Raw genomic sequence first — 26,887 nt, 5'->3', positions numbered from 1 at the left:
AGAAGATTATTTATAACATGTATAATCATTTATAACATGTGTTACTGATAGAAACTTTGTGATACACATAGTATGAACTTAAGATGAAACATTAAAAATTCTTCACTAACCTAAGACTTTTACACATCCTGATTTAAAGAGACTTCCCTACATTTCTTATTCTATTATATTAACGTAAGAACAGGAAATGTACCAACTAAAGAATATGTGTATTCAAGATGATATTAAGACTGAATGCTGTTAACTTCCAACATATTTAATTTGTACATACCTTCAAATTTTTATACTATTTTCAAGGTGTGGGCTCTATTAGCCGAGTCAGCCTATCCGTAAATCCAGCCCTGAAGATAATATTTTCCCTTCCTGATATACATTTCTTAACCAGTGAATTTTATGTTGAAGTGCACTCCTGTTCATATCTGCAGTAAATTGACTCTTGCACGTAACAGAAATAAAAATCATATATATGAGGAAACAGCTTGAATAGTTTGTTACAGAAGGATGAGGTAGAAGTTTAGGGATCTTCATCTAAGTAACACGTGGAATACTTTAGGAGGTACAAGAAATATTGCTCATTTCACTCTTACAGAGAACTGTCAAGACTTCCAAATTCCACTTCAAAAAGAGAACATAAATAGCTTATTCCAGAAATAAATTCCATACTAATTATGGAAGAAACAACAAGAGTCAGGATTGAAATGCAGTATCTCATTTGACCACATTATATGTTACCAACAATTCTGTGATCAAAGAATAGCAAAATTTCTCCATTCAGTAAGGCTTACCACCTTTGGAAGTCAAACAACCTGATTAAAAAGACCTTTCTTGAGCCTGAAATGCAATCTCTATTACATTTAAAACACTGATGGATAATCTTCTTAGTCTATAATACTCTTGAAGTTCTTCCATAGCATCTACATGGATGCATTTGGATAAAGTAGATTTTGAGCATTACATTTCAACTGCCATTTATAAATATTATCATAGACCCACCATTTCTTCATATGATAATACATGTTCCTAAGTATCACCCTCACTGATGAGTTTGTTTATATTCTTTAAAAAAAAAAAAAACATCTTACAGTGAACTGTGTTGTCTTTATGTTTTCTTAATACCTAGTTCTCAAACTTCAATACGAATCTTACTTTAAACTTCAAGAGCATTCTGGCTCAGCAAGAGTGTATATGAAAACTTATCTCCATGCTACCTATTTTCCCTAATTAGGTAACTACTGATCTTGACAAAAGTGAAATTAGAGAGATATAATTAAAGCATGTAATGGTTTCAGTCTTCTGTCATATTCACATCAGTCAGTCTGACATCCATTCTGTTGCTTCTGACTTCGCACAGTAACGTGAGACTCCTTGCTCAGTTCATCTTCAGAACTAAAATACAAAAAACAAACAAAAACAAATCAGTTCTACACCATCTAAGTAAATTCCATGAAACACAGCACTGTTGTTCCTTACTAAACTACAATAGTGGCAATTTGCAATTTTCAGCAAGCACACACATCAGAATAAAACATGTAGTTTCATTTTCTCCAAAATTTGTATTAACCCTACATTAGTTGTACACAGAATTCTGTTTTGTATTAGGTAAATACACTAGTGTCCAAAAGTTAAGCACAATCACTAAACAAGGCCATACCGCCTGATAGGAATGTCAGACGGATTGCTGAACAAACGGAAACTGACTCACACACCATGTCACACAACCTGTCCAAAAAAAAAAATCAGTATCAGAAAGGTTCTGATAGCTAAGGTACAACTTTGACAACAACTAACAAAACTTGGCCATGTCTTCCACAAGAAAATATGCTGTTAATAGGGTGTGCGGTTACCCCTAACCACCACACATGCTTCGCAGCGATGTGGCATGCTCTCCAACAGATGGTCCAAGAGCTCTTGTGGGAGTCGATCCCATTCCTCAGAAAGGGCAATGCGAAGGTCTCGGAGGGTCCTTGGCGGAGGCTGAAGGGATGCAATTCGCCTTCCCAATGCATCCCAGGTATGTTCTATAGGATTCAGATCCGCAGAACTCGCTGACCAGTTCATACGATGAATGTCTTCCCCAGCCAGAAATTCATCCACCAGAGCAGCGTGGTGCGGTCGGACATTATCGTCCATTAAGAGGAAGTCTGGACCAACCGCACCTCTGAAGATTCGAACATGTGGTCTCAGTACCTCATCCCTGTATCTCCGAGCATTAACAGTGTTCCTCGGACCACCCATGAAGATGTGCAGGTCCGTACGGCCATTCAACATGATGCCGCCCCACACCATGACGCCACCACCACCATACTGGTCCCATTCCATGATGTTCCTGTGGTTGTATCGGCTACCCGGTTCTCCCCAGATTAATGTGCGACGGGAATCGCTCTGCAAACTGAAGCGGGATTTATCTGTGAAGAGCACATGCCTCCATTCATTCATGGTCCAGTTTCGATGTTGACGGCTCCACAGTAAACGGGCCCGTCTCTGTGCTGGAGTGAGCGGGATGCACACCGCTGGACGTCAGGCAAAAGCCCTGCTGTTCTGAGCCTCCGGTACATAGTTTGCCGGGAAACTGCAACCCCTGAGACGGCTGCAAGCTCCACCGACAATTGTCTTGCAGGTGCACTCCGATTTCGTCTGGCGGTTAAGGCCAGATATCGGTCCTGCTGCGGGATAGTTACTCTTGGTTGACCTGGTACTGGCCTACGACTAACATCTCCTGTGTCTCGAAATAATCTCCAAAGCCTGGAAATGACACTCTGTGGCTGGCCTGCTTCCAGACGGCCGAGTATTCTACCCTGCAAAATGGGGTCCAAATGGCGTCGTCGTGCCATTATGCTCACGCGTTCACCAGGAGGCTACACTCCGCACACTATAACAGGGCAAACACGACTGAGGGAATATAGGGCGCAGGCACTAGCTGTGTTTATCTTCCGGTTCTGCCGCTCGTCAAAGCAGGGAACACTCCTTTCCTATACAGAGTGAATACGTAAGGTTGGTAGGTGCATATGTCGTGCGATTTGCGGTCTATTTCCTGTTGCCCTGCTTACTCGTAAGTTATGCTTAACTTTTGGACACTAGTGTACTTTCATTCAGATTTCCTATCCCTTCAACCGGATGTCCTTCAGATCTTGTAAAGCTGTCCTTGTGTCTTTCAACATTGCCTACATTTTCCCACAGTTCAGTTTGGATTAAATTTTGCTTGATTTATTAAGTATACTGATGCAGAGGAGAATTTGAAGCATATAATTAGTAATCCTTATCAATCATCATTGTGTAGATGCCTTTCATGTTGCTGAACACACTCTTAAATGTGATCTCAGTCAGCAACATTTCAATGAGATTATCTTTTACAGATCATCTCAGGAATGTTTGGTGCTGTAGGAGCGACGACATAGTTCGACACCAACAGCAGCCAACAGCAGCAGTTTTGAAGTGTCATTTGATTTCAATTTTAGATGAGTTGTTTGGACTTCATCAATGTTTTAAAATTTGGATTGTAAATTGAGACATAACAGATTGTTTAATTTATTAATGTGTTGTATGTGAGCATAATGTTTTTTCAATTGGATTGTGGCTGAAAATAACCCAGTGTATATGGGGTCGAAACTAGTCCCAATTATATAAGACCCTATACAAGCTAATGGTATTGAATAGGTGGAACCTTCTCTACCCTTTGATAGAGACCCAAGTATCTGTGGAAGAATTGTTGAACATTAGGAAGCTCTAAAAAAAAAGTCAGCAGCACTTTTACCTCGTGTACAGTACATAGATCACCGTTTATTGCCACACGTTTATTTCTGTTACTTTAGTATGTATTGTGTTCTGTTTATGCACTGCTTATATGATTTTCAGTTTGCATGTACTTTCTTCATTATGACCATTTTCATTCTTTTTTACTTTTATGCTCTGGATTTCTTGTCACCTTGTTTTATTTGTTGAGCTCTGCTTTCATTCCTCTTTATATGCTCTCCATATGTGTTATTTAGGTTAGTTATCCTTGAATTTATAATAGAATAGTACGTCTCTTTTATACATATGTATTAAATTGTAATTTACGTGGTTAAGTGTAAAAGAGGGCCACAAGCCCTAACTTCGCCACTGCTAAAGTCAAACAAACAAACAAACAAACAAACAAACAAACAAACAAACAAACAAACAAACAAACAAATAAATAAATAAACAAAAAACCAAACAAACAGTGCAAGTTTCCTAAATTGCTTAATTTGGTGGCCATGGGTTTAGTCACCTCTTCAATTCTGTACTGACCATTTACAAAACAGCCACAATATTACAGCAAGATTACATTTATGAAACAAAGATTTCATGGGATGGAACTAATAATTTTTATTCACAAGATTTTACTGTCATTACATCATATTTTACTGCACTGGCTTTTAATACATATTTTATAAGTTATCTTTATAGACATATATTCAACAATGTACATAAATCTGTATGTCTTTTCCAATGCTGAAAGCCTTCTCTGCTAATGCTAACCTACATTTTATGTTCTACTTTATTCTTTTACCATTGGTTATTTTACTGCCTAGGTAGCAAAATTCCTCTACTTCCTTATGATTCCATTCCTGGTCTTATATTATAATTATTATTTCTATTTGTTTTATGTCACAATGACACAAACAGGTCTTGTGCAGACAATGGAATAGGACAGGGTTAGGACTGCGAAGAAAGCAACTATAGACTCAATTAAGGTACAGCCCTTGCATTCGCCAGGTGTCAAAATGCGAAACCATGGAAAACCATTTTCAGGGCAGCTGACAGTGGAGTTCAAACTCACCACCTCTTGAATGCAAGCTCACAGCTATATGACACAAACTGCATAGCCAATTCGCTTGGTCTATCATAATACACACATTTTAAAAAAATTGCATCATCTTGGACCAAAGAGATCCCGACTCTTTACAAAGAAAACTAAAGAGAGACATGCAGAGTTACCATAGCAGATTTATTTATTGCCCAAGAAAAAAAAAAGAAAAAATAAGAGCCTCTACAACAATACAGCTTTGCCTTCTCAATTTGAGTTACTGAAAACGGTGCACATCAGTACCCATATGACTCCACCACCAAAGTCGATTTATGCATACGGATTTATCCAAAGAGCAGACTTAACTCAGCCTTTATTTTTTCAGTCTCAGTACACTCCTGACCTTGTTCCCACCTCTTAGTACCAGCAAGAACTCTCGCAACTCTCATGTCTGTTACGTCCGAGTAACAAATAAGGTATCGTGAGTCCATCTAGCTTTCACTCCTGTACACGAAAGTCAGTCTGAAAACAAGCTGATATAAACATAGTGTAGTCTGGAAACTTACTTCATTGAACACCACTGATCGCAAGTGTGGCCTCACTGCATTGCCTTTGCTGCACCTTAAATCAATCTGGCAGTATACAACCATCTTGGGAGAATACACATCCTAAATACTTCAAATGATCCACCCGTTTCAGTTCTGTATTCCCAAACTAACATTCAATCCTCTTATGTTTCTTCTCCAATTCAGTCATGGAAACGGTCATTTTCATATCATACTCGCTGCACCTGCAGGCTTTCAGTACAGTCTGCCACACAGTGGGATAGGCCAAGCTGTTAATTATGTTTCTTTTTTTTTTTTTTTTTTGCTTTACGTCGCACCGATACAGATAGGTCTTATGGCGACGATGGGACAGGGAAGGGCTAGGAGTGGGAAGGAAGCGGCCGTGGCCTTAATTAAGGTACAGCCCCAGCATTTGCCTGGTGTGAAAATGGGAAACCATAGAAAACCATTTTCAGGGCTGCCGACAGCGGGGTTCGAACCTACTGTCTCCCGAATACTGGATACTGGCCGCACTTAAGCGACTGCAGCTATCGAGCTCGGTAATTATGTTTCAACGCAACTGAATCCCACTCTGACATTTGATACCTTTCAGGAAATGATCCATGCATACTGTGAACAACAAATGTGAAATAGTACAGTCTTACTCCTGTAACTACTGTTAACCAAGAACTCATTCTACCATCAATTATCGCTGTCAACATAAATTACTTTGATTGCCTGTAACAAACTACCCTTCATAATCCCTCAGTACACTGTGAAATGTCTTATTTGTAGATATACGGAACATAAAAATGTCTATTCCTCTTGTAGCATTTAAAAGAAAGAATTCTGATGATGAAGAAGTACAACTTGAATTGAGAAAAAATATGACTTGCTTCAACTACCGGTACTGTTCCCAGAATCACACTAAGTACCAAGCAAGCAAAAACGTATAAGTACAAAACAAGGTTATTTCAAACTACATGAACAACTGGGAAGAATGAGGGTGAAATGGAACACCTCAGGCTTACTAAGGCAAGGGAAAAATGCAAAAGAAATATTACACTCTTTCAGTACATTAGAATTTTTCTGTCTAAGGACGATGAGATAAAGACCAACTGGAAAGTATTTTTTCAAGAACTGTTGAATGAAGAGAACACTATAGAACTCTGTTAGTATTAGCAAAGAAATCAAGGCCTTGTAAGTCCAATTTTTTTTTGTCATATAACCTGAGAGGAAGCCTGGTGCAGGTCTTTCGAGAGATGCCCATGGGTGGATGTGGCCCTATTTATATCCCCACAGTTTGTTTCCAGTCGTTCTACCGGGTCAGGAATGGAATGAATGAAGCCCTCATCTAGTGGCGAGGGTAGGAAGTGTGCCGGCTGCCAAAGCCTGCCGCACTCTGCTGGGGCAATGATTAATGAATGACAGATGAAATGAAATGACACTGGAGTGTGTTGCTGGAATGAAAGATGACAGGGAAAACCAGAGTACCCGGAGAAAAACCTGTCCCGCCTCCACTTTGTCCAGCACAAATCTCAAATGGAGCGGCTGGGATTTGAACCACGGAATCCAACAGTGAGAGGCCGGCGTGCTGCCATCTGAGCCACGGAACGTGGCATTACTTAGGACAAAATTTAATGTTGAAGATGCCACAAACACCCGATACCCGAGCCACAGTAACTTGCCAATGAAGGTTAAAATCCACGACCCACCTGGGAATCGAACCCGCAACCCCTTGGACCGAAGGACAGAATGCTGACCAGTTAGCCATGGACCTGGGCAGCAAGTCCGATCAAGACATAAAATAAGTCACGGAGAAAATGGAAACCAGTAACATTTCAGAACCATATGATATTCTCTAACAGCATAACAGAGACTAAAAGGAAGGGGGAATTCAGTGGCTCATGAACCTTTTTTAGTGAAATCATACAAAAGAGATTAAGGCAAGAGATCCATATTACAGAAAAACAGTTTGGGTTATGCTTCGCAGGTCTTCAACAGATGCTATCTTTGACCTTAAGATGTAAATGGAAAAGTACAGACTCTACAGAAAAGATATCAAAACAGTTTTCATACATCTAGAAAAGGCTGAAGAAACAGTCACCTAGCTTATTGGTGGGTTGTTACAGGAGTACAGATGATATGACTTTATGAAAAAAATGTCCAATCAGACATGTTATATTGTTCAGAATGTTGAGAAATTTCATGAGAAATTTCATGTATCTGAGTTAGGCTCATGGGGTGTCCTGATATGATAAAATATGGAAAGACACTACTTGTCAATCCTAGGAAGAATGCCTAAGAACTTAAAGAGGACATCAACTACAAGGTTAGGTGATATTCACCAAAGAGAGAAGGGTGAGGATTCTTCGTTTATCTTTTACTCCTCCAGCTACAGCGTAAAGCATTTTACAAACATTCAAAATGACAAATTTCTGAAACACATTGAAAACAGGACCTGGATTTATGACATTTTTATCTCATCTTCAGAAATAAGTATTGCAGTGCTATTAACTCCTTGTGAATCACACTACAGTGAAACACTGTTAAGAAGTTTTTCAAGGGACAAAAAAAAAAAAAACACCTTCTTAAGCAGGAACTTAAAAGGGGTAATACCTGAAAACTTATTCTGTACTTTGACATACATGTGAAACATACAGCCAACAGATTTCCTTGTTTGTGAACAATACCAAAATAGGCTGATATGTAAGAGCTGTTAAAAGAAAGCCACAATATAAATACAGTATTAGATTATCATGACATGTATTTTTAGAGATAAAGTAAAATACTGTAATTGAACATACTGTATTATAAAAATTCTTGATAAGAGAAAGGAACGTATTACATAAAACCTTGCACAAGAGATAAAAGAAATACTAAGAACATTAAAACGGTAGATGGTGACCGTACATTATGTAAATTCCATACTGCATTAGACATTAAATACATTTCCAAACACAAAAATCTAGGCTCCTACTTGAAAAGAAATTGTCCAAGGTTGACTGTTTTAAGGTTTTTACTGCTTTCTTGAACTATAAACCACCAAGCTGGATAGCTGCAGTCGCTTAAGTGAGGCCAGTATTCAGTATTCGGGAGATAGTGGGTTCGAACCCCACTGTCGGCAGCGCTGAAGATGGTTTTCCATGGTTTCCCATTTTCACACAAGGCAAATGCTGGGGCTGTACCTTAATTACGGCCACGGCCGCTTCCTTCCCATTCCTAGCCCTTTCCTGTCCCATCGTCGCCGTAAGACCTATCTGTGTCAGTGCAACGTAAAGCAACTTGAAAAAAAAAAAAAAAACAACCTCCCACATTCCCTTCCATGTGTTCTGAGGCACACTGACCGAACCTTCCATAAACCGCCTCAGTTTTTCACACCCCCCGACATCTTCAAGTTAACGGCAGCAGACGGGACATCGGCAACTTATTCTTAGAGATTCTTAGAACCTATTCATAGGCCTATATCGCCCCTGCATTCCTATTAGTTGTCATGGCCACAGGTGTAGTTTCTGGCTGTTTCGCAAGTACCGCATGGACAAGCCGATATTGAGTTTATTTTCCTGCTTTAATGCTCTTCATGCTAAAGGTAATGAAGAAAAGAAAAGCAGGTTCGAAGTTGCAGAAATTAGTGCATGGGAAAGTATTGAGGTATTACGTGCGAGTGATAAAGGCGCAGTAGCAACACTAGCACATCTAAACGTAAACAGTTTATTTCCCCACGAGAATTTTATTTCATGTCTCCTCATCCTTGTGCTACGTTCTAATAATGCAATGTAATAATTACGAGTGACATGATAATACAATGTTTAGCTCGTATAAAATAAAAAATAAAAATAACTTTCAATTTTATGCCAACACATGGTATCGCAATGCCTCTGATTGCGTGTATCAGGCCCCCTCTCACCAACACCCAGCTGGTTATCAACATTCGTTCAACTTCGTAGACATTCGGGATCTTTCGGCCGGCTGTTTGGCGGCATAATATGTATCAGCTGGCAAGTCGGCTGCATTCTCTTTGGTCGGCTGTTTCCTGCATAGAGTCGGGATGTTTCTTTGTTTCTTAATAGTTTATTCACCTAACTAATAATGGACACGGAAAATCTTATCAGTTTAGTTCCAAAACGTAATTTCCTCTACGACAAGACCCATAAGCATTATTGCAACAACAACGTAAGAGAGAATGTCTGGAAGGAAATAAGCAAGGGAATGTAAACCAAACAGGTTAGAATATTCAATTTTGTGGTAGATTAGGCCTATACGGTACTTTATTTTGCAATTATTGTTGACCTTATTTCAAATCATATTATCATGTTGGAGTCCATATACAGTACGGTATGTCAGTACGATAATTGACATGGCTTGGAATGTACAGTATTTACCGTGAACAATTTTGTAAGTGGCATTCCCTACAGTTGTCGTTCATGTATTCCTAACAAACAGTACGGTAATGCATAAGAAGCTGCTGTGTTGTGGACAAATACATTTTTCCGTTTTTAATTAATGTTGATGCCACCTCGATTAATGACTTCACCCTGTCGCGGCACACAACTTAATGTATTAATGTTTTATCATGCTTTGTGCTTCTCGCGAGAATCCCATTCAAGTCTATTCTGCTTGATGTAAACGGTGGAGTGGAAATTACGACTGATGGGTTCAATTCGATTCCACAAGGTGAGAGTGAGCATCTGGTGGTGGTGTCACAGCGTGACGTCATATGGCCTTGGCAAGCCCGGAGAGGCTCCATGACAGGCGCAAACGGTCTAACACAGGGTTCAACTTGCACGGGGACTGGAGGGTTCTAACCACGAGCTGCTTTGAGCGGACGTTTTCTATCTCAAGGGGCTCTAAAATTTGAACTGTTTAACCGAGAAATATATTACAACAGAACACTTTAAGTGGGATAAATATGCATATATCTTAATGCAACCGATCAAGGGACCAAGAATATCACACTTCTTAACCGAGTTTCACTGTATATAAGGATAAAGCTATCCACGCAGACAGGGCATTAAATTCCATCATTCTGCAAAACAGGATTCATTTAATAATCTAAATCTGTTTTCAAAATGTAAAATGGATAGGCACATCATTTCATCAAACATATATATATATTTTTACAATTTGCTTTACATCACATTGACACAGATACCGTATAATTCCGAATACCACCCACCACCGAATAAGACCCGCACCCTAAATTTGAGACGGCAAAATAGGAAAAAAATAAAAATCAAATAACTTGCATATCTATTTCATTTTCTTCAAATATACCACAAACATAAATTCAAACAGCTTACAATTAATAAAATCATCATAAAAATCATAAATAAAATTGGTCCAATACTCAGATCATTCATAATTCACCATCACCATCTGAAGTTTCACCATAGAAACTTTCGTCGCTGGCATCTTTCTACAAATAGTCGTCCTCACTACCGTCCACTGAGTTTGAAATTCCACATTTCTTAAAGCTTTTAGACACTAGATCATTGGGAATGTGCACCCATGCGGTCGTGATCCAGCTGCATATTAGTCCCACTTTAGGCCTCTTCACTCGTCCGGTTTTTCCTTTCCTTATCATATCTTTTACGGCGTCAGTTGTATGTCCTCGGTAACTGTCCAACACAAGCATGTTTCGTTTTTGTAACAAAGCTCCCGGGGGATGTTGCCAAATGCACTTTATCCAGTCCTCAACTAACGCACTGTCCATCCAGCCAGATTCATATGTTCTAACAATAACACCCCATAGCAAGTTTCCTTTCGGAAGTGTTTTCCTTTTCAAAACCACATATAGAGGGAATTTGGTTCCATCCACTAGTGTGCATTACATTACTGTGCATTGTTGCTTTTCGTTACCACCTGTTCTGATGGTTACACTTTTAGAACTCTTTCTATCCACTGTATTTTCCAATGGCATTTCAAAATATACAGGTGCCTGGTCAGCATTCTCAATTTGCAACAGCAAATAAGAATTTTGCTTCCTCAAATGAATAATGTGACGCTGAAAGGCCGTTAATTTTTCTTCATATGCCCCAGGGAGACGTTGTGAAATAGATGTACGTCTCCAAACGCACAATTCCTTTCTCCGATAAAAGTTTCCGATCCATCCGCGGCTTGCAGTAAAACCCTGTGTTTTGAGTTCTTTTCAGATCTCTAGTGCTTTCAATTGACACATTTCACTAGCACACCCTATCCTAACTCAGTTTTTCTATCACAAATTTGTAGAGTCGTTCTTCAATTTCCGGAAACACTGCACTCCGCCCGCGGAACGCTCTGCGATTGCCGTTACCTTTTAGAAGTTTTCCTTCTTTTTCCGCCAATCACGAATATACGATTCATCAATATCATACTTTCTGCCAACGGCACGATTTCCGTATATTTCAGCTTCGCTTACAACTTTCAGTTTCTCATGCACAGTGAATGACAGCAGACGCTGTTTCGAATCCATCGCTTTCACGGGACAGATACGGAACTCAAATGTGAGTGAGGTAGACTTCTGTAACCAACAGTCTCGACTCCCGCAAAGTACGATATCCCGCGAGATCAGCTATTCGCGCACCCAGCATGCCAGTAACACTTGTGAAACAAATGACGATTGAGCATCCGCAGCAGCGGCTTTCATATTTACTCATATTCTTTCTTTGATTTACTGTACTTCATTACCTTACATTTTGCGTTTACATGCCACTGTAATCGTATTGAGAATGAATCGATCTTGTTTTCTAGAACGCAATTAAAACACATAAGACCTGAATGCCCGTTTACATGTGGTATATTGAGTACGGTAACTGTATTCAAATCTATTTCAATAATCCATGTAAACGTAGTAAATATTTACGAGAATGAACAGCTTGAATACGACCCGCACCCAAGATTTGGAACCATCTTCAGGGCTGTCAACAGTGGGGTTCGAAGCCACTATCTTCCTAATGCAAGCTCACACCTGCGGACCCTAACTGCATGGCCAACTTGCTTGGTCGAACATATCTTTCCAAATAATGAAAATACAGGTTATTCACAAGTTCCTATGGGGTTTGAAACATTATAGTGCAATAACTATGGCAAACACAGCAATATGACTCATATCAACAGACACAGAATCTCTCCAAGTTTGAATCTATAACAGGTGGCATGGTGAGCTTGTTGATTTAGCTGCTAGAGGGCAGAAACCAATGTTCATATGAGAGAAGCATGTGTCAGGAGCCCTAAAAAGTCAAACTGTGCGAGTTTGGAATTATAGCTATGCCTCATTCAAATGTCCACGCAAACATTTGTGAGTGAAAATCATACCTGCTGCAGTTACTACAAATGCTGAGACCCTGAGATCTTGATTGTCAATTGCATTTCTGCATGGATTTTTCAAGAGCAGGTACAGGATGAAGATTTTGCCGAAAAAGCGATGTTTAGTAGCAAGGACACTTTTTACATGTCTGGCACAGTGAATCACGACAATGTGCATTTGGGACATACACACAAACTTCACCATATGGTCGAACACATCCATAATTCCCCTAAAGCAAATATGTTTTGTGCGGTTACTTCGTCGAAGGTCTATGATTCATTTTTCTTTGCAGAAGGAATTGTTACCCGTATAGTGTAGCTAGACATGCATGCCAACAGAGTGGTTACTGCCACAATTACAAGAAGAGAGCGAGGACATTTTGCAAATGGATGGGGTTCCATCACATTTTCTTGCTTGTTGCTTAAAGGGACCTAAATCTAAGTCATCGGCTCCATCACATTTTCATTGGGCATCACGTGATCATCTCAAAGGTGAACTTCCAAGTTATTGTATTGGATGTCCAATTCGAGATGAAGCTCCTCTTCTTTAACGCCTTCAGGGTCACCTAACTTAACCACACATAACTTGTATGGGGTTATATCAAAGATCATGTACACGTGCCCCCTATGCCATGATTTAGCAGAACTGTAAGAAAGGATCATGCATGCACTGGTATCGACCGTGGAATGTTAGGACATGTGTGGCAGGAACTGCAATACAGGATTGCTGTCTGTCGCATCATCAAAGGAGCAAATATTTAACATCTGTAAGGTACATAATAAACTTTGAGAGATTATGTACCAGTTGATATGAGTAATTTTGATATGCCTGCCATAGTTATTGCACTATGAAGGTCTCAAAACCTGGAGGGCCTTATGAATAACCCTGTATGAAAGGATCTCTCACAAAAATACACATGTGCATGAATATGTTTTGTGCCTCCAGTTACCAACAATACTGTAACATGCCTAATTTTATAAGAGGACACAGTGTTTAAGAAAGCACTTCCCTGTCAGAAGTATAATGCCATTAAATGAGACCATTTTACACAAAGAATCAAAGGAATACAAACCTGGCAGCATATTTGGATTCTTCTAATACGACCTGTAATTTCTCATCTCCTATTAGGAACATAGCCTCTTCATAAGATGGAGGGGGAGCTTCTGTTGCTGTGCCACTTCCATGAGACCCAGAAGCTCCCATCAGGGCTTCATACGTAGGTGGCAAGGTAACTGTGCTAGGATTGCGAATAACACAACCAGATTGCTGGTTCCGTGACTGTTGTGCCAACTCCTGCAAACCCTAGACAGTTGAGTAGAATTCAAATATCTTATACAAAAATATTTCTTATACTACATGGTTTAAAAGGGAACAAAGTCATAAAATTAAAGCCCATTTAACATGCAATGCAGTCCAAAACATTGCTGTAAAATTATGATTTTATACATAACTTATACGAGGCAAATGGATGATTATGATATATACATATATTGTTTTATGCAGGGGCAGATAAATATTTGGGAGGGGGGTGGGTGAAAAGGACATGATTATGAAATTATAAACACATGGCCTATTGAAAATTACTATAATATACCTTTTGTCAGTGAATATTACCACAGAAAAAAAATGCAGGAATGTTATACAGATATTAAGCTTGAAGGCTAATATTACTCAGTTATTAAACACAATCCAAATCTTTGACAATAATCTTTTCATAGGGTGAAGGTGGAACCTCTGTTCCTGTGCCACTTCCATGAGACTCAGAGGCTCCCATCAAAACTTTTGAAATACTGCAGATGGTTTGCAAGGACACTCAGCAACAGAAAGGAGTCATGGTAATAATATGCTACATAACCCCATCTTACATGGGAGCTCTGAAATACTACTACTTTCTTACAAAATGTTGTTAATTTGAAGAAGATTTGATATATTCAATGTGCATGCACAGATTGTTTTCTACCAAAAAATCACACATGAATTCCGAGAATAGTATTAAAGTACAGCATTTTAACAGTCTTTTAGTGTTTCTGATTTTACAATATTTGCTTTCAAAGATATAAGAGAGGATGATATCCCGAAGTATACCCTCCTTGTTCATGTCAGTTTAAGATACATATATTCGCTAACAGTTTCTTTCTGTTTGACTATATTATTTTGCCTCCTCATGCCACTGAATATAACTACCATAAAAAATAACTCCAAGAGCTGATACACTGATGAAGTCCACTATCTCAATACCCTAGATCAGGGCATGAAATCTGAAGTCACAAGGCAGTAGCCACTCTAAATACTCTGGTTGCCACAAAGATCATTCCCCATAAATACAAATGAAGTTGCAAACTATTATTCCCCTCTTCATTTGTTAGTTTCTTCTAAACTACTCAGGAAAAATATTGTCTTATAACAACTGCTTAAAATGGCCTACTGTAACAAACCTTTTTCATATCTAGAACAGGGAAGTGAATCGACTACAACTCTGTTACAGGCCAATTCACTCTTGCTTTGTTTTGGAGACACCTGTGTTTGTACATGGGATGATTATCACTAGAGGGTGGATTTCTATGACAAGTCATAATCTTTCCCTTCGCATTATATTGTGTAGTCTTGTATACAGTAGAATTCCATTAGTCCGGCATCCAACAGTCCGGAACGCCCAATGGTCCGGCATCAATCCAGGATTTTTAATGATTTTTTAAATGTTTATGACAGTTAAAGCGCACGGAAGTGACCTCTACACGTCTGCTATTGTTAGACATAATCGACATTGTTGGCTGTCACCACATACAGGTTCAGTTCATTGCTTTGATTGCGAGCACTTTTCGCTACAGTACTTTTTCCTTGCGATCTAGGATCTGTATCACAGTAGTGTAGTGAACATGCATATCAAAGTGCCCTGTGGAAGTTTTCTTGGTATTTAAGCAGTGATAATGTTCTTGAAACCGAAACCTTCTTCAAGTTTCAAATCAGGAGAGAAACATAACCACGTAACTCTGACCATCAACCAGAAACTGGAAATCATCAAACGCCTGGAGAAAGGTGAGAATAGAAATATCTTGTTGAATTAATTTAATATTGCTCATCAAAAATTTACGACATAAAAAACAAAAAGATTTTACTGCAAAACGCCGTGTTACAGCTGTTTTCGCTGTACGCCTTAACCTATATCGTAGTAAGAGGTACCGCCCGATAATCCAGCATTTTCAGTAATCCGGCACCGGGCTGGTCCCGAACGTGCTGGACTATTAGACTTCTAATGTATTTAACACATTTCCAAGCAGATAATAAAAAATAAACAACTTTTGTAAGAAATTTAATTTGGATAACCAATTTATTAAGGACATTCAGCTAGCAGCCCTGAAAAACAATAGTAAGAAATCATTTATCCTTTATCTTAGTCTTATAAGGAGTTCCTCATGGGTTTCAAAATGATTGACTGATATGAATTTTATTGAGTAATAGGTAATCTGTAATATGGTATACCAATCATTTATGGACATATTTTACATGACCCTTGTAGTTGTCAATCCACTTTTTATGTAAGCTTTGTCTTTTTGGCAGGCTCCAAATGGGGAAGCAGAAATAAATGCATTTCTCTATCTCTCTCTCTCTCTCTCTCTCTCTCTCTCTCTTGGGCATATAAATGTATATTTAGGCTTTTTTTATTTTATGGCATATTTTGAACAAAATCTCATTATAACAAAATGTTTTGGTAATTTTCATTTGAATTTCATTTTCTAAAAATCAAAGTAAGCTCTAGAAATTATTTTTCAGGATAGACTGGAATATACTTCTACTGCTGAAGAACCATTGAAAAGTAGTGTAGGCAATGTTTCTAGCTGGCAAGAGCTATTGTTTGCTAGTTGGATCAATTCCTGGAAATAAGGCTACTGTTTACACAGAAGCAGAGGCTCTTCTGCAGTTATTTGTTATTGTTCATATCTCTCTCCTTCGTCCTCCCCTCTTACTCTTTCAACACACTGAATGACCTGTTACTGAGGGAGCATCAGTCATTCAGTTGCTTTCAATGTGCCTAAAACAAAAGCCTCAGTTAGAGAGAAGTTGTGAAGTTTTGTTCACAAGTTCAGTGAAAACATATTCAGTACGGATGGAGTGATTTGGGGAAAAAGTTACTGCTGAAAAATGCTTTACTGTGCTACAACACTGTAATACTGCAAAATGTAAGAATATAACATTCTGTACTCGAAAATAGGCAATGTCTGCTATTCGAAACTCCAAAATCAAATTCACAGCGTTCACAATTTTTGCTATATCTCTGAAAGATAATGGTTTTGTCCAGTTTCATCTAATACTCCTTTAAAGAAAATCGAAGCTTCAGACAGTTTCTTGAAAAATATACAGATCATTCTGTTCCCAACTAATCTACTTTCAGGAATGACTATCTGACCCTTTGTTATGAAGAGATGTTGGATATAATGCGGTATGGTGTGGGAGAGGAGAAAGTAAGTTATAGGTTTCAACAGCAAATGTGATTGTTGGCATGCTGGCCTGGAGATACATTCCTCCTGACATGTGAAGACAAATCATTCCAGCACTGCAGTTTTCAGACAATTCAATGAATCTGCTGTGGCCAAATGGAGCAAAGAGAGAGAACATTTCTCTATTTGTAGCTGATGCTGCTCTGCACATGGTGAAGGCAGATAAGGGACTTAAAATGCTATCCCAAAAATTATACACCTGACATGTCTTGTACATGCCTTGCATAGGGTAGCTGAAGAAGTTAGACGTCGCTACTCTGAAGAAGATAAATTAATACCCGACTGCAAGAAAGTATTTGTCAAAGCTCAACCTTCATTGCCCCTACATCCCCAGCCAGTTATAATGCGTTGGTTTAATGCCACAACTTAGACGTTGTGGAGAAGATCATAAAGTCTTTAGATCCTGCAGAATAGTGCTCCATAAAAACTACTCAAGATTTATCTTCAAGCAGTACACTAAAGATGGATCTGGCTTACATAAATCCAATTTTAATTCTTCATTTGGAACAATCACACAAATGGAAGTTTCAGGTACAGAACTAAGCGATGCATTGGATGTTGTAATGTGCACTGAACAGGAAGTAAAGCATGTGAAAGGAACAGTGGCATCTAGCGTGTGTGGAAAATTAGAAAATGTAATGGAAAAGAACAGTGGACTATTGTACCTGTGTGGAATACGTGGCATTCCTTATGGAAACCCTTTTTCTGCAGATTTCCAGAAATTTTCTCCAAGTGATTTAACTCTACTCAACTACGTTTCCATTACCTTACATCATGTGATGTCGAAAGAAGTTTTTCTCGCTACAAGATGATACTCAGCGACAACAGGAAAGGATTATCATTCAAACTCCTTAAGGTGCATGTGTTCATAAATTTCAACAATCCTGATAATGGAGACGGATCAGGTATGAAAGCTTCATTCAAATAATACCTATTTTCTGTATAACATAAAACGAATTGAATACTGAACAGTGAAAGTAACTGTAGTGTTTGTCTTCCACAGCGTCCATCCTTGCCTAGGAGCATGCACAGTGGTGTGATCTTAATGAGTTCATGAACTATTCAGCATTATAGCTGATTTTTAGGTTAGGGATTTTGAAGAATTAAAACTACTTTAACTCTACATTACTGTAATTGCAGCCTGTAGGAATAGCAATAAAAGTATTTCTGTATGTAATGTAGATATGGTCCGAGTTTGCTTTACATTAAAGAACAGAACAAGGAGCAATTGAATATGGAGGAAACAAATAACAGAACAATGTTAGCCGTCACTGATAAGTTCCATCTCGTGGGATCAATGAAAGAGGACAACAGGGCGCCTAAGAACCATCACTCCAAATGAGAATTATGGACTTCTCCAACAGGTGTTACATGTCCGATCACGGAATACTGGACCTTTATTTTATAGAGGATGCTGCACAGAATCAAAAACCAGTGGACCAGGTCGTCTAAAGAGACCTTTTATTGCCCCATCATGTGGAGGGATTTGCACCATTTTTGTAGAACCAGAAACTTACTTACCAATTTATCTCCAGAATGCAAGCCGTCAACTATGTGACCCAAATCACGTAGAATTTTACAAGAAACAAAACAAACCTCTTGCAATAACCTTCGTGGACTTTAAAAAAGCATACAACTGTATGGTAATGAAACTGAGAACAATGACGAAAAGGAAGAAAACAGAGAAGCAAGAAAGACGTATCAAAATATGGAAACTGAAGGGAAAGGAAATCAAGGAAGAATACCAGGAAAAAATAAGATTGAACATACTAACAGATGATACGAAAAAAAGGAGAGGAGGAATGGGAAAGGTTCAAGAGGACACTAGTAAAAACTGCAGAGGAAGTTTGTGGGAGAATTAGTGCCAGGAAAAGATGCAAGGAGACCCCATGGTGGAACAACAGAGTCAAAGCGGCAGTTAGGGAGAAGAATAAGGCTTTCAGAGTGTGCTTTCAACAGAGGACAACGGAGACAAGACAAGAATATAAGAACAAAAAAGGAAGAAGCTAAAAAGGTTGTAACAGAGGAGAAGAAAAAATGGATGGAAAAGTGAACAAACATGATGGAAGAAGATAGCAAAGGAAATAAAAAGTACTGTATGGAACGGTCAAGAGTAAGAGGAAAGGCAATAGGGGAGATGTTATAATGATGAAAGGAGGGAAAGCCCCAGGGTTAGATGAAGTGAGTACTGAGATGGTGAAGGCAGCAGGAGAGGTAGGGAAACAGTGGCTTTATCGTGTGTTGAAAGTAGTATGGAAGGAAAGGAAGACCCCTGAAGATTGGAAGAAGGAGGTAATCATACCCATTTTCAAGAAGGGGAATAGAAAAGAGTTCTTAAACTATAGAGGAGTTACATTGATATGCCACTGTGCAAAGGTGTTTGAGAAGATTCTGGAGAATAGAATCAGAAAAAGGGTGGAAGAAAACTTAAGAGAAGAGCAGTATGGTTTCAGATCAGGAAGGCCCAGAGTAGACCTTATATTCACAGTAAGGCAACTACAAGAGTGTCATTATGAATGGGGTAAGGATCTTGTGAAGGCCTTTGTGGACTTTGAGAAAGCTTATGACCGTGTGTGTAGAAACAAGGTATGGGAAACCTTACAGAGGAAAGGTGTCGAGGAACAGAGCGTAAAAAGAGTGAAGGAGATGTACAATGGGAGTATCAGTTGTGTGAAAATAGGAGAGAGAACAGGCTGGTTTAAGCAAAAAGGTGGATTAAAATAAGGAAGTGCTCTGTCACCTTTGCTCTTTGTAGTAACAACAGACGAGATAATGACAAAAGTGGCGAGGAAAATTGGATAAGGAAAAATGAGTGATGATGTTTGCAGATGACCTGTTAGTCTGGGGAGAAAAGGAAGAGGTTATCCAGGAACAGTTGGATGCTTGGGTAGATGAGGTGGAACAATATGGAATGAAATTTAATCTTATAAATCTCATATTTTTTCCGTATTGGCTCAACACAACTAAGGTTAAGTTAAGGAGATTCCCACCTTCCAATATTTGTCAATTTCTTATAATAGTTTTAATGTTTACATGACATAATATAGCTTAATTTATATACCTATACACCTAGAGATTAAGTTGGATTATGTCATGTAAACAATAAAAGTATTATAAGAAATTGACAAGTATTGGAAAGTGGGAATCTCCTTAGCTTAAACTTAGTTATGAAATTTAATGCCCAAAAGAGCGAGATAGTGATCACAACTAGAAAGAAGGAGACACCTATGAGAGGGATAATGCTTGGAGGCGAACAGCTTGGGAAGATAGAGAGTTTCAAGTACTTAGGAAGTATCATAGAGTAAAGTGGAAGAAATGATAAGGAAATAATCGAGCGTTGAACACAAGCAGGAGCATTCCTGAAAAGTGTCAGAAGCCTGGTTTGGAGCAAGGATGTCCCTCAGAGAAGCACAAGGGTGATATACAGGACGTACTATATACCTATTCTGACATATGCAGCTGAGAGTTGGGTAATAAGGCACAGAGCCGTGAATAGAATACACGCAAGTGAAATGAAATTTCGAGAAGCAGGATAGGAGTGACAAGATGGGATAAGATGAAAAATGAGAAGGTTTGAGATATAGTAAACGAAGAGCCACTACAGAATAGGATAGAGGCATCTGGACTTAGATGGTATGGACACATGAAGAGAATGACAGAGGAAAGGATACCGAGGAGGATGTACGAAATGGAGATAACAGGTAAACGGCCAAGAGGAAGACCAAGTGACAGGTGGATAAAAGGAGTGGAAGTGTGAAGGCCTAGGGAGAAGTGGTGAGAAGACAAGAGGAGATGGAGAGGCTTATGTTCCAAGCAGACCCGGCCAACAGCTGGAAACTGCAGACGATGATGATGACGACGACTGTATCCACAGACCTTCAATGTTGAAAATCTTAAGAAATGTTGGGCTCCATCCAAAATTAATCAAACTGATACAACTAACCTTAACCAACACTAAATCGAAAGTCAAGTTCAGAGGGGAATTCTCTGGGCCATTCACCATAGGAACAGGTTTAAGACAAGGAGACTGCTTGTCACTACTGCTGTTCAACTGTGCCTTGGAATATATAATGAGGGAATGGTACAAGATTAACCCAAAGAACATCCAAATTGGAAGACCCAAAGAAAAGATGTTTAAACTGCCTAGGATTTGCAGATGACCTTGCTTTCTTGTCTAACACTATTCAGGAAACCAGACAAGTTATTCAGGAAATAGCACAGAAAATTGGTCTTGGAAGATCGTTTGAAAAAGACAATTCGTCGCCATAAGACCTATCTGTGTCAGTGCGACGTAAAACCACTAGCAAAAAAGACAGTGATCATGTTAACTGATCCACCACTCAAACAAAATTGCCATAGGAAACCAAAAAATCAAAATTGTAGATAAATTTAAATATCAGGGAGAAATCGTAACATATAACCTCAACGAAAAGCCAACATGGCATAACAGAGTAAATAAACTGACCAGAGCACAATATGTCACCAAGAATACCTACAACAAAAAGGGCCTGTCAATAGCAACAAAATTAAAACACTACAAAACAGTCACTCAACCAGAAATAACATAAGCAAGTAAAACCATCTTCAAAACAACTAACACTGCACAAATAGACAAAATATTCAAGACTGAGCAAAGAATCATTAGAATGTGTATCAGCAAATCATACCAAAAAGACGGACACTAGAGAGTAGCTTCTAATGAAACAGTCTACAAGGAAATAGAACCAGTAATGAGCACAATCAGGACACCAGAGAACAGGATCATCAGGAGAATAATAGAAAATTTACTAACTTACAATTTTACAATAGGCTTTACATCGCACCGACACAGATAGGTCTTATGGCGACAACAGGAAAGGCCTTGGAGTGGGAAGAAAGCAGCCGTGGCCTTAAGGTACAGCCCCAGCATTTTCCTGGTGTGAAAATGAGAAACCACGGAAAACCATCTTCAGGGCTGCCGACAGTGGGGTTCAAACCCATTAACTCCTAGATGCAAGCTCACAGCTGCGCGCCCTTAACCGCACGGCCAACTTGCCCGGTAATAGAAAAATTATGGAATAGTAAGTGCAACATTAAGCGGATTAGGCTACAGAAATCAAGGAAGATATGAACTAAAAATTACAGTGGAAGACCTAAGAAACAAAACTAACAAAATCAGGAAACTCACAGACAAACAAACCAGACTGCAAATTAGAATCAACAAACAGATAATAGGAAGAGTGATTTCTGATGAAGAAAGAAAGAAAGATAAGTTCCAAGGAAACTGAAAAATTCTTTGTATAAAGTTGGCCAGAGAGGTTCAATGAAGGCCATGAAATATAAATAATAATAATAAAGATATTTTAAATCATACAAGGAAAGATAAGGGCATTCCAAAAATAATGACATATCTTAAGATAGGGTGGCCTATAATGCCTGATGATGAATTATTACCATATTTTAAGAAAAAGATGAGCCACATACTCTAAAAAGAGAAATCTTATTTTGGAGGTATCTGGTTATAGTACCTTCTGCTTTAAGAAATAAAGTTTTAAAAGATATTCATGCTTCCCACATGGGAATTTGTAAGTCCAAAGCTTTAGCTCAATCGTATGTGTAGTAGCCTAAGTTAGACACCGCTACTGAGGGACTTGGGAAAGATAGCGTCTCATGTAATGCCGATCATGACAACCCAAGGTGAACAGAAAAGTAAGGGAAACAAGTTGTTTTGTATGGTGGAACACGCTCAGGATCAAAAGAATTTTTGGTTAATGACGATGTTTGAGCAAGAAATTACCAAAGTCCAAGGCGGTCCTGAGTTTATGTTCCAGGATACTACAGTAACCTCCTTTTGTAACACACAGTCAAAGCAGCTCTCTAGTCCTGATAGCTGTTCATTCTCATATATACCTTGAAATTAAATTTATCCACCTGTAATTCTTCTTGACTGATATATTACATTTCAATTTGTATTTCAGACTATATGTCAGTGTCAAGCAATGACATGTAACAATCCACTGAAACATTGCACAAAACGCTGCAACCATCAAATCATGTCAGATATGTACAGTACTAAGATAAAACATTTTAAAATGGCATATTGATGAATCTATATCAAAAGCTTGAAACAAGTGGACTACACTATACATAACTTAAAGTTAAGAGACAAAAATAAGAATCTAGTATTTCAACGAATATAAACAAATTAAAGTGTCATCAAAATGACTGGATTAAAAACATGAAGCTAAAGCGGAATATATATATATATATATATATATATATATTACGGACATTTCAAAGAAAATTATTTCACAAACAGACATGCATACCCTCAAAAGAGCCCGTTGCCGCAAGAGCATCTGAATGACACTTTTTCTTCTTAAATATAACACACTTTTCACTGCCACCATTAGTCCTGAGCATATAAATATAGGTCCAACAAGCCACATATGTCCCAAGTTTGTAAATATATAACCATCGGCATCTCCGAGAGCAAGAACTGTTATGACAGTTCCTACCGCAAAGAGCACAAGTGAAAGAGCAAAATACGAATAGGAAGTGCAATCACAATGTCCAAACGTTGATGGCTCCGGATATAACTGATCCATCTGCCTCAACCTATGCCGTAAATAGGCATTTTCAAGGACGGAAGACATATCCCCCGAAATTTATCTTCCAATGTGAAAATATATAACAATTTTCAACACTGAAGTTCACATTAACTCTACTGGAGAAATGCAACCTCAACCTTCCAGTCAAGCTCAAGGCCATTACTGTTTTGAAGTCTTGTGTTGACATCTGGTGTCAAGAATAAACATAAACAAATGCAACTTCGCCAACTGTACAATATGAAATAGACCTATAACAAGTAGATTTGTAATAATCAGCCTAAAATATTCAATCTATGAAATTTCGTCCATTAATCTACCATTTTAAACTGTTATATCATATCTTCAAAGTTTATGCAATGGCGTGTTTAAAATGTTACTCTGCTGAAACAGATTTGAGAGAAATGTATCCATTAGACACTCCATACACTGCTTGTTCGGGAACTTCGGTACTTTTGTTCACTCACACACCGTCATTCACCAACCATCAAACCATCGAGGCGCATTATAGCACATGAATTTTCTGGTTGCGTTTGCTTGTAGTTGACATGGAAAAAAATCGAAAATGTCTTGTGATTTTACTTTTCATCCTTCAGATCTCTTTTGGTGAGTATTTTATTCCTTATCATTTTTATTCTTTGTATTTAGACTAGCTGTCAGTTGCTAATCTAATCTAAATACTTGTTAAATGCAAGTAGTTTCTTCTCGAATTGACATTGCAAAGGTTTGTCCAAAAGGCACAAGCATTTGTATAAGGCCCTACGAGGTACCGTGGTGCTAAAGTAAATGTATTTAGAAAAATAAATCACCGGAATTATTTAAAACACTGAAGCTATAAATATGTTAGAATATGAACTGCCAGCCTTTTTTTCATTTTGACTACATTATTTGTAAATGGAATTCATCCTTGAAATTGTATGACTGAAAATAATTTAATGTTATATATTCTAGGCCTTGGGAAATATTATGTGACACTGTCACATAATGGACCTGTCGTTAGTGGAGCCAATATAACTTTAAAGGCAGAGTTGTTCAATATATATGATCAGTCTCCAAATGGCACCTTCAGTTACTCCTGGAAAGATAATGCCATTGCTCAGCATTTTGGGGAGGTATGCTTGAATATTCTTTCAGTAGAATACTTTTTCTATAATTTACACTGGACGATTTAAATTTATGGTATTTCAGAACTATTACTTTCACAGTAGGAATTAGAAACTGGGCCTGTCTTTGTGGTTTTAAGTCATGATTGTGTTGGTATATGGTACAGATGTCAATTTATGTCTTCTTTTTTTATCATAAACATGTTTTAAAGCATTTTCATGGGCAGGCATGGTACATATACTGATTATATGAGATTTTGGTGGTGGTAACTTGATTCCACAGTAGACTTCTTTTCCTCTAGTAAAAGTCTAGGAGGGTGGGGCCAGTGAGGCAGCCATTTAGGCCTATTACTTATTTGTCACTCATCAGAAATAACTTGTCTTAACTTACAGTGAAATAACTTCAACACATACTCCTGAACAAAGTCTAACATCTTCACTTTACTTTACAAATAATAATAATAATAATGTTTTATTTATCCTGGCAAGAGAGGAGACCAATATTCTGTTAACTCAAGAGAACCTAACCATAATCTAGGACAGTCATTATAAATTTACACACACACACACACACACACACACACACACACACACACACATCCTCTTCTAAAATAAGTCAAACCCCTTACACTTCGCTTGACATGTACGGTTATAAGCAGATGGTAAAGCTGCTGTACCCAGCAGGTGAAAGATAGGTCAGAGATCAAAAATGGCATGGTTCTGACAACGTTATTAGTAATAAACAAGGGTTGCCAATGTCAGAGAATTAAGAGGAGAGAAGACCCTTGGTCTTAATAGGTTAGAATATTGGTTTGGATACATTCTGGACAAAACCATTGGTCTGGATAGGGTAGAATATGGTCTGGACAAGACTATTAGTCTGGGAGCAAGTGAAATGGCCCAATAGCTTCTAGTACAGTGACTATATTAATACAGTGTAGCAAAGTTCATGCAGCTACCATATTCCTCCTAATCACTCTTAACAGCTGATTGTATCAAGGCAAGGTTAGGGTCAAAAAAAGCAAAAAATTGTAAGAATTAATTAAAAAGAAACACACTAAACCTCATAATTATAATTTCTATTACATATTTAAATTATGACATTAGCAGACACAGACAATAACATCCAAGTTTTCTATTAAGTTGAAGGTGCTCAAATATGTCAGGCTCATGTCTAGATTTTGCAGCAATTGATTGTGGGATATTAATAACTTTTTTAAAAATTACTGAGCATGCCTTTAATATTCTAGAAAAGGTTAACTTGATCTGGAATGTCATAGGTTTTCTTGTTTTTGTCACAAGGATACAAGAAATAATTAATTAACTTACTGTGACATCCTAGAGTTACACTAACATGCCTACAAAATCTTTGATGTGGTGCACCCATATCTGACACAACTGCCAAAATATTAAGACCTATTTCTTAGGTTTTCACTGTAATGTCAGAATTGATATTTCCATACACAGCATCATCTGTATTGTCTCCGGTGAAAAAGTATGCAGTTGTCTGTTTCCATCTACTTGATAATCTACACAAAATAAACACTAAAACATGTAACTTGCACATTGGGTTCAGGTAAGGTGAACATCCCAGTGAATACATTGTGTGTATTGTCTTATTCACTCCCTGTTTTAATGGCAGTTTCCTCCATTAATAGACCACATTGTTTTGTTTTTTTAGTTCTAAAGAGATCATCTTTTATTTTGGGGAACCTAGTAACACCCTCCAGAATGCAAAGCTGAAACCGAATATTCTGGACTTTTCTATGCAGGGTTCTTAGGGGGGGGAGTGGATAATTTTGGTCCAAGAACTCTTCATAGTCTGTATTTCTACAAGAAAATGTTATTTTGAGAGAATTTTTTAACGTTGCATTGGACTAAAATGTATTTTCTCCGCTTAATAAACAAACCTGAGCATTATTGAACATTTTTATCACGTTTTTCGTTACGCTATCCATATCATTTGTTTTGATTTGTCTGATAATGTTTGAATTTAGAATGTGTGTTTCAGTCTGTGATTTTTCTTTCCAAGCTTTTTGTTATGGTTTTCATACCACTGCTACTTCTCACACTATGATTTTACTGTCTGTATTTGAATGAGGCAGG

General features: G+C 38.2%; 2 protein-coding genes across 3 annotated transcripts in view; one reads left to right on the top strand and one right to left on the bottom strand.

Annotated features, from left to right (window-relative positions):
• Positions 1–60: 60 nt before the first annotated feature.
• LOC136877013 (uncharacterized) lies at positions 61–23,810 on the bottom strand. Of its 2 annotated transcripts, none has more exons than XM_067150803.2 (3): positions 23,400–23,810; positions 13,668–13,897; positions 61–1,386 (listed from the first exon to the last, which is right to left on the bottom strand). In XM_067150803.2, exons 1-3 carry the CDS (start codon positions 23,724–23,726, stop codon positions 1,308–1,310), a joined length of 636 nt encoding a protein of 211 aa, XP_067006904.1. In that variant the 5' UTR covers positions 23,727–23,810; the 3' UTR covers positions 61–1,307. The 2 variants fall into 2 exon arrangements, with proteins under 2 accessions (XP_067006904.1, XP_067006906.1); XM_067150805.2 differs by having other exon boundaries at positions 13,668–13,888.
• Positions 23,811–23,973: 163 nt separating this feature from the next.
• Positions 23,974–26,887, top strand: part of LOC136877423 (uncharacterized) — a 105,441-nt gene continuing 102,527 nt past the window's right edge. The window contains exons 1-2 of the mRNA XM_067151445.2: positions 23,974–24,284; positions 24,630–24,790. Coding sequence (XP_067007546.2) covers positions 24,227–24,284; positions 24,630–24,790 — 219 coding nt within the window. The 5' untranslated portion in view covers positions 23,974–24,226. The remainder of the gene's footprint in view (positions 24,285–24,629; positions 24,791–26,887) is intronic.

Source organism: Anabrus simplex, chromosome 7 (assembly GCF_040414725.1).
Source record: "Anabrus simplex isolate iqAnaSimp1 chromosome 7, ASM4041472v1, whole genome shotgun sequence".
Taxonomy (NCBI): Eukaryota; Metazoa; Arthropoda; class Insecta; order Orthoptera; family Tettigoniidae; genus Anabrus; species Anabrus simplex.
This window is presented reverse-complemented; position numbering and strand designations above follow the sequence as displayed.